The sequence below is a fragment of the Priapulus caudatus genome, unplaced genomic scaffold (assembly GCF_000485595.1).
Source record: "Priapulus caudatus unplaced genomic scaffold, Priapulus_caudatus-5.0.1 Scaffold14, whole genome shotgun sequence".
NCBI classification, from domain to species: Eukaryota; Metazoa; Priapulida; class Priapulimorpha; order Priapulimorphida; family Priapulidae; genus Priapulus; species Priapulus caudatus.
Window position 1 is genome coordinate 105087 of NW_014577075.1, and position 8561 is coordinate 113647.

Sequence of the window (8561 nt, forward strand, 5' to 3'; positions counted from 1 at the left end):
GAGGGAGGGAAAAAAAAAGGGGGGGAAAGGAAGGGTGTGAACGAGAGAGGAAGAGGGAGAGAGTGATTGTGAGGAAGAGAGATGCACTGCTCATTCTGATTTTGTTCTATATGATATATAATATATATTTATATATATATATATATGTATTAATAATAACTATATGGTAGATAGTATAATTATTAATCAATATAATTAACAATAAATAATAAATATTAATATGTGCTTGCTTCAGGCTGTGTGCGTGAAGTCAGCAACAGCTCTCCAACATGCTGCATCAACGACCTCATTCGCCAGCACAACTCCGTTCGTGGTGGCGCCCTCTGTGAAACTGGTCGATTGGAGCAGGTGAATCGCGCGATCGTTCACGCAGCTAGAGCGGCTCGTGCGACGATTCGACGAGGACGCGTCTGCCGTCAAGCAGCTCTACTATTGATCGATGGCTTCACAGGTACGTACGCGGACGCATGGTAGCTATGAGGCAGCAATGGGATGGGGAAGCCTGGGTTGTACATGGATGATGTTAGGGGGCCGCCAAGCGGTACGTAACATACGTAAGTAACGTACGGCGTGATGAATGCATCTGTGCATGCGTGTGTGGTTCCCGAACGTGCATGCATGCAGTGACATTGCGCGGCTATCTGTTACTAGGGAAAGAAGCAGATGGTGCGCGTATACATATATACATATCTGCTTCTCTCTCCCCGCATATGTCTCGTTACAATGTTGACGTTAGCTGACCACAGCCTGCATCAGGTGAGGGTGGTGGACACTGAACGACTATGTATATGTACACATGTCTATAAACCATCTCACACACACTTTCTCTCTCTCTTGTCACATCATTTACAGTGGTGTCACCGTTGACGCTAGCTGACCACAGCCTGCATCAGGTGAGGGTGGTGGACACTGAACGACTATGTATATGTACACATGCTTATAAACCATCTCACACACACTTTCTCTCTCTTGTCACATCATTACAGTGCGTGTGTCACCGTGACGTTAGCTGACCACAGCCTGCATCAGGTGAGGGTGGTGGACACTGCAACGACTATGCATATATTACACATGCTTATTCTTTCTCCCGCCCTCTCTCCCTCCATCTTCCTACCTCTCTCCCTCCATCTCCCTTCCTCTCTCCCTCTATATCTCACCACCATGCTTACCTCATACCCAGGCTCGCTTCTCACCGCCTCCACAATGGCGAGAGCCATGAGATGCTGCAGGAACGGGGTTCGTTTGCCGAGCACAGACATCAGCGGCACGCGCACGACTGCGGAGAACATCGCGCAGCCGCGCGGGCTGATCCACGCGTTGCCGCTGCGGCCGCGTCCCGCCGTCTGCTGCCGCGCGATCGCCACGACGCCCGTGTCCGCCGGCGTCACAAACATCAACCTGTGAGAGACGTGCGATCGGTTCATGACTGATGCGGCGTGATGCGAATTCACTAGTAACGATGTCAGGAGTGTATAATAGATAGAGTATAATACAGTGATCTATATATTATCAAGAGCAGATAATAACACATCCTCATGTGCTCTTGATATTATACACTCCTGATGTTGTAGTGAATTTGTAGTTATCTATCGATCGATCGAACCATCGATCCACCCATCCATCCATATAGACATATACACCAAGACACCAATTAAAGGACTAGTGTCGAGCTTTTAAACCTCAAAATAACCCAGTCACACTTCAAGTATGTGTTTCTTTTTATCCTTCAAGTTTGTCAAAAAAATCCGTCAAAATAAGCACGCAGTAATGTTGTTACACCGGTTTATATATTCGAAATCTCTGCACTGCTATAAGAAATGCTGGATCGCTGATGTCACCTGTGTGACGTATTTGTAGCCGTATGCGGCGCTGCAGCTAGGCGGTTCGTTGTAAAGTGTGTGTTTGGAATGGGGAACCGAGTATGATTTAGACGAGTTAGTCCACAAATCTCACGTTTGCTTCAATCAACGTTGTTTCGTTATATGTCGCTGAGAAAAAAAAAAACGCTGAGACGTCGGCTATATTATAAGAACTAATCTATGTACTGAGTAATATTAAATTCTTTACTTAACAATGGAGGTTCACTTTATTAATGTAAAAAAAAAGTAATATTTGGAACTTTGGCGTAAGCGAATTATTAACTTTTTTAACATATAAAAGCTATTGTGGTTGGAAACGCGATCAAATGGCAAAGTGCTTCATTTAACGTTGTTTCAGTTTAAGTGACGGTTATCTACGACTACGACAATGTTACTACGACGTTAGTGAGCGAATTGGTGTATATATATATATATATATATATATATTGACTACAATGACGATAGTGTTTAACTACCGGAAATTACCCTCACTCCCCGAAAATGCCCCAACGTTAATTGTGTGTAAACAACGCCCACATTCGAAGGCCCCGCGTGCTACATACACGGCGCCACCTACCTGTCGAACAAGGTCATCGTCGTTGGCACGACCTCGCAGAACATGACAGCCTGTCCTAGGACCTCCGTGTCGAGGCTCTTGAAGTAGGCGACCTCGTCAAACGCCCACGTCGTCGCGTCGCCGTGGCGACCGCCTCCGCCACCGCGTTCCTTGTGGAAAACGCTGCAGTTGCCGTTGCTCGGAATCACGGTGTGGTCACGGTGAATGACCGGCAAGAGGTCAGGGGTCACGGCGACGTCGGGGCTCGTGACGGTGTCCGAGGTCGCGGTGAGGTCAGAGGTCACAGTTGGGTCAGAGGTGAAGCGCAGGGAGACGACCTTTGATTGCAGGACGCCGTTGACCAAACTTGGGTTGAGGGCAGAGAGCAGCCTCTGTTTCACAGCCTGATCAATAACAACTCGATTAATCACTGATTTCAATCAATAAATTAATAAACAATAAATAAATAAATAAATTACATTCAGATTTTGCTCAATAAATAAATAAGCAAAATATGATGAATCAATAAAAGATTACCTAATCTCTATCAATGAATTATTATGCAACCTATGTATCAATATGCAACCTAGACATGAATCAATAAACAGTGTCCTCATCGCGCATTTGCATCATGGATTGAGGTGAAGGATAAATACCACAGGATATCAGCTCTTATCACTGCATAGGTATGGAATGCAGGGCAATGCAATAGCAACAACTGCAGCTATATCAATCCAGAGAGTGATGGATGACCGCATTTCAATGCACGCCAGTACATGCATATATTATATATATATATACAGGTATGTAACATCTATAAATAATACATAGATGTGGAGTCGTTCATAGTACGTGTACACAATATGACCACATTTATACACACAAAACGCATATATAAATGTATGATGTATATGAAATGATGTTGTATACACGAACCTGATGTCTTAGTGTGTGGGTAGGCACGGGTTCGCAAGGGTGGATCCCACGGCCTACAGTCAAATACACAGACACGCATGAACACACTCATGCACGCACATACGCATGCACGCCCATACGCACATATTTGTCAGTAATATTAACTACGTGCACACCTCAGACTTAGTGTAGAGATAAGCAGGGGTGAGGCAGGGTTGTTCGTGTGGCGTACAATCCATTCCCATCCTCTCCAGTAGATGACGCACTGTGTCGATGCGTGCGCTGTTTGCTTGTTTCAGACTTGTGAACATGTCCTCACTGACTCCGGCCTCTGCCGGCTCCATGTCAAGCCGCACCTATAAACAAGAGAGCAACCCGGTAAACAATGGCAACACTGGTAATCTACAACACAATAATAAACAGATGGGTGATCAACAACAACACGTATACACATAGTATAGCATTACACACATTATACATATATACATTTAACCAAGGGAGTCCAACGAACTCATAAAGTCGACCTTTTCAACTTTGATCAGAAATGCTAGCATGCTATACTCCTGCAAAGTATCATCACATATTGCGTCAAAGGATAATCCGTGATAACAATGGGAACTTCTTGCAACTATTACATGGTTCATACAGGAGGACTGAAATTTTTTCCAAGGACTTTTCAAGCACTTTTCAAAGACATTTTATCGGAAATTCAAGGACATTTTATCAGACATTTTATCGGAATTCATACACAGAACAAAACATACTATTACCTGGATTATCCGATTAATTTAATAACCCCATTCTTAATCACTGCATGTCACATCTAAAACTTACCTGGATCACATTAATAAACCCTTCTAAACACTGTCACTTTTACAACATACCTTGATTTACTGACTGATTTTACTGACTTACTGTAATTTGTGATCATCATTTAACTGTCTATCGGTGTCTAGACTATAGCTTTTTAAGCTCATTTAACGCAATTTTTATTGAGGTTTGCACATTATTGATGGTACAAAATTTCGTTTTATTACAGGCAAGGATTCTTTCTATAAATTCAAGGACATTTTCATGAAATTCAAGCACTTTTCAAGCACAAAATCAACATTTACTAAATTCAAGTACTTTTTAAGGACTCCCCTCAAATTCAAAGACTTTTCAAGGACTGTGCAAACCATGTATTAGGAGAAGCTGCGTTACACAAACGCGGTTACCCGAGGTACAATATCGGCTGTTGTGACGAGCGATGCATTAATTTTCATTCTCAGCGTCACACCTATGCATTTTTCCAACATGCTCCATGAAGCTATCATGCCCCCCCCCCACACACAACACTCAATACAGCAGCTAGCCACTTTGCATGCAAGCACCACCCGAAAGTGCATCGCACACTGGCTGCTGTCTGGCTTACAGTGTGCGCCTCACAAACCTTCTCGGGACGCTTGCTGAAACACTAATGCTCATTTCCATAGAATGAACTGGTATTGTGGAAATTTCAATGAGTGAAATGGACTCCTGCATGTCAAACCAGAGAGCCTGACAGTCGATCAGGGTGTACTTGGCTCTGGACTCGTGTGCTAATTTTGAATTCCATAATATAGATAGGTACATAGCCAGAGGTAGGTTACCTGGGATAACATAGCACAGCCGCCAGTCTCCGTGCTTCTCACTTCCGCCACCAGAGTGTGCTGCGTGTCCTTGTCGGCGACGACGGCCTCGACGCTTAGCGACGGCATCAGCACGTCTCGCGTGTCATACCAGCGACCCTGCGAGAGCAGACGCGCGTCACATCCCGCGGGCGTCGTTGCCGTGACAACGACGCGCCGCCGCCGCTGCGTCTTCCGCATTGGCTGCACGCCGACGAATCGCTGATCGAGCGGCGAACACACGCTGAGGAGGCGCCCCCCGGTGGCAAAATACCGCATCATGGTCTCCTCGACGCCCGGCTGAAGGTGGTCACACGAGACGAGAAGCAAGGTGGCGCCACCCACCCACGGCGCGCCGAGGGCCTGCTCCGACGTCAGCCGGTAGATGGCGTAGCTGTCGGGGTTGAGGCACAGAGAGAGGGCGCCACGTGCAAGCTGGTAGCGGCGGGCGGAGTCCTCGCCCGCCCCCGTGTACACGAGAACGTTCGGCGCCGTAGACGGGGCCCTGTAGGGGGCGCCGGCAGGCGCGACGCTCGTCCCGCCCTTGGTGCTGGCATCTGTAACATTAGATCGAGCAGACGATATCACATCCGGCAACGCCGCTGTCACGTCGTCCTCCCGCCAGGGGGCGCCGGCATCGCGGTTCGTCTCTTCATTCCCCCGCAAGGGGGCGCCGGCGTCGGGACTGGCTAGACTCGCCGTCTCGGTCGATCGTGACTCGGTGGAGGAGTCCGTGTCGGCGATGGCCCCCCTGTGCCTCCCCCTCCCCCCCGCACCGCGGCGACCCCCTCCCCCCGCGGCCTCACCCGCGCCGGGCCGCCGGGCCGCCATCTCCTGCCCGCCCTCGTACGACTCGCCACTGAAGTCGCTGACCTCGGTGAGTGCCACCAGGTGGCAGGCCGTCTGCTGGACGATGAGATCCTCGATGCGCAGAGACACGTCGCCGCTGCTCTGCGTCGAATCCGACGACAGCGTCTTACGCGACGACCCGCGCGACATCGACGCCTCGCCGGCGCCCCCTGCTGGCACGGCGGTCTCCTCATCAACGCCTCCAGGTGACGCTGCGGGAGGCTCGTCGTGCAGAGACACCTGGCAATGCATAGCACGCAGCGCGGCGCGGTGCGGGGAGTCAGGTGCGCCTCCATCGTTGGCACGCTCCCACGGAGCCCCGCGCGAGTGTGGCTCGCTCTCGGACGTCCGCGCGGCCGCCAGGGGGCTCTGCGGCTCGCCGTGGCGAAACGGAGACTCGCGGCACTCAGGCACCGGTGATAACGTCCCGCTCGGTGGCGCCCCCTGCACGCCACACCGCTGCACGATGTCCGGCGGCGCCCCCTGGGGGCTGTCGCCGAGCACGACCTCGTTAAGCAGCTCGTTAATCAGCGTCGTCTTGTCGACGCGCCGTTCCTCGCATCCGCCGAGAAACTCTGCGACAGTGACGCCCCCTACGTCGCGCAACGCAAACTCCCCGTCATCCGCCGGTTCCCCCTGGTGGCCCGCCGGTTCCCCCTGGTGGCCCGTCGGTTCGTCGGACGCCGGCGGCAGAGGCGGCTCCAGCTTGCGCGAGATGAGCGTCGCGAGGTTCGTCTCGGAGATGCCACGAGAGGGCGCCGCCGTCACGAGGCTCGCGCGGCTGCTCGGCGCAGAGCTGAGTTGGAAGCGCGGCGTGCCGTCGCCCCGATCCGAGTCCGAGTCCGTGTGGCGCCCCCAGGCGATGGCAAAGTCCAGCTCCGAGTCGACAAAGTACATAGACGAGTTCGGCGCGCAGTAGCGCGAACTATCGGTGCCCTGGTGCATCGTCTCCGAGTCGTGCGCGGACACGGGCCGCGAGGGGGCGCCGCCGTTCACCTCGTCGCCGCTCGTGCGACGCCGGAAGTCGGCGAGGATCTGCGAGACCTTGCGCGCGACCGACGCGACCCTCGGGAGGCTCCAGGGGTCGGGGGTCGCTGGATCCGCGGCGCGGGGCGACCTCGCGCCGGCAGTGGAGCGGCGGCCGTGACGCGGATGCGGGGCGAGTGACGCTGAGTCCCTCGCCGCGGCGGACTTTCTGGGCAACGTAGGTGGCGCTGTGATACAGAGCGAGAAGCGGGATGAGTTGCAGGGAGGAGGGTATGGGTGGGTGGGGGGAATCTCATATCGCTTCACACGGCCTTTAAAACGGCGTGTTCTCGCAGCAATAAGAACATTTCGTGATGTTTGCATGATACTGCAAGTATACTCACAGTAGGTGTATGTAGGCTTTTTGTTGCGAGGTTTATCCATTATGCCACGTTATCATATGTGACCCGAGAACTTCTAGCTGTTACGTTTCAATTCGCTCTGTCCATGTGGCCCCCGATTGCGAACAATTCGTAGCCAGCCTGATTATACGTACGTGCGTATACAATATACACACCCAGGAATCACATGTGAACGAACAATGTGCAGTTTTCTCACCAGAGGGCGGCGCCATCGTCGTCTCGGCAGTGCGGCGGCAGAGGTGCAGACGACGACTCGCTGGCGCAGAGCAGAGCTGGGAGTCGTGAAGCAGCTGCTGAGGTTGACCCGTGAACGATACAGCTGTCAGGAGATGAAGGTAGACACGTACATATACACATATCTCCCTCCTCACTGCTGAGGTGGACCCGTGAACGATACAGCTGTCAGAAGATGAAGGTAGACACGTACACATACAGATATCTCCCTCCCCACTGCTGGGGTGGACCCATAAACGATACAGCTGTCAGGAGATAAAGGTAGACACGTACATATACAGATATCTCCCTCCCCACTGCTGGGGTGGACCAGTGAACGATAGAGCAGTCGGGACTCGCAAGGAAAGCCGATAACAAGAAACACGTGCTTCTCACTGTCTCTCTCTCTCTCTCTCTCTCTCTGTCTCTGTCTCTGTCTCTGTCTCTCTCTCTCTCTCTCTCTCTCTCTCTCTCTCTGTCTCTGTCTCTGTCTCTGTCTCTGTCTCTGTCTCTGTCTCTGTCTCTGTCTCTGTCTCTGTCTCTCTCTCTCTCTGTCTCTGTCTCTGTCTCTGTCTCTCTCTCTCTCTCTCTCGCTCTCTCTCTCCTCTGTCATTGCCATCAACCAATAAACATAACAAGCCACTCCAACTCCTGTAGTGAGCTCATTATTAACAGGAGTACATGAATAGATTCATCTCTAGTCAGGTTGCTATTTTTAGCCAACACCTATTGTGATTAGACAAAATCTATTATTAATCCCTAATAACTAACCCCCATGATGACTCACACATCATTCTGACGACTTCGAGCTCCTCCTCCAACATCAGGCATCCCCGCATGAAGGCCTGGCCAAGAGATGACAGCTCGGAGATGCTTAGTTCGATCAGCAGCCCATAGGGGTCGCCACCCTGCCACGCGAGCGGCGCGGCACTGTCACTTAACTGCCAACAGGTAGAAAACGTCGGTGCAAGAAACATGCATAATTAGCATAAAGGTATTAAAAATATATTCACTGCTATATATAACAATCATATCTATATACACCTGCTGCTACATATATATTTGAACTACATGTAGACTTACCTACATGTACACATATATACATACAAATATATATATATAAATATATATG

At 50.8% G+C, this 8561-nt stretch overlaps 2 protein-coding genes across 2 annotated transcripts in view; both read right to left on the reverse strand.

Annotated features, from left to right (window-relative positions):
- Positions 1–8406, reverse strand: part of LOC106808991 (biotin--protein ligase-like) — an 11759-nt gene extending 3353 nt beyond the window's left edge. The window contains exons 1-7 of the mRNA XM_014811929.1: positions 8217–8406; positions 7413–7535; positions 4962–5536; positions 3507–3686; positions 2437–2819; positions 1170–1398; positions 851–909 (exon numbers count right to left, since the gene is read on the reverse strand). Of these exons, the coding sequence (XP_014667415.1) occupies positions 851–909; positions 1170–1398; positions 2437–2819; positions 3507–3686; positions 4962–5536; positions 7413–7535; positions 8217–8406 (1739 nt within the window). The remainder of the gene's footprint in view (positions 1–850; positions 910–1169; positions 1399–2436; positions 2820–3506; positions 3687–4961; positions 5537–7412; positions 7536–8216) is intronic.
- Positions 8407–8438: 32 nt separating this feature from the next.
- Positions 8439–8561, reverse strand: part of LOC106809001 — an 8726-nt gene continuing 8603 nt past the window's right edge. The window contains exon 8 of the mRNA XM_014811941.1: positions 8439–8444. Coding sequence (XP_014667427.1) covers positions 8439–8444 — 6 coding nt within the window. The remainder of the gene's footprint in view (positions 8445–8561) is intronic.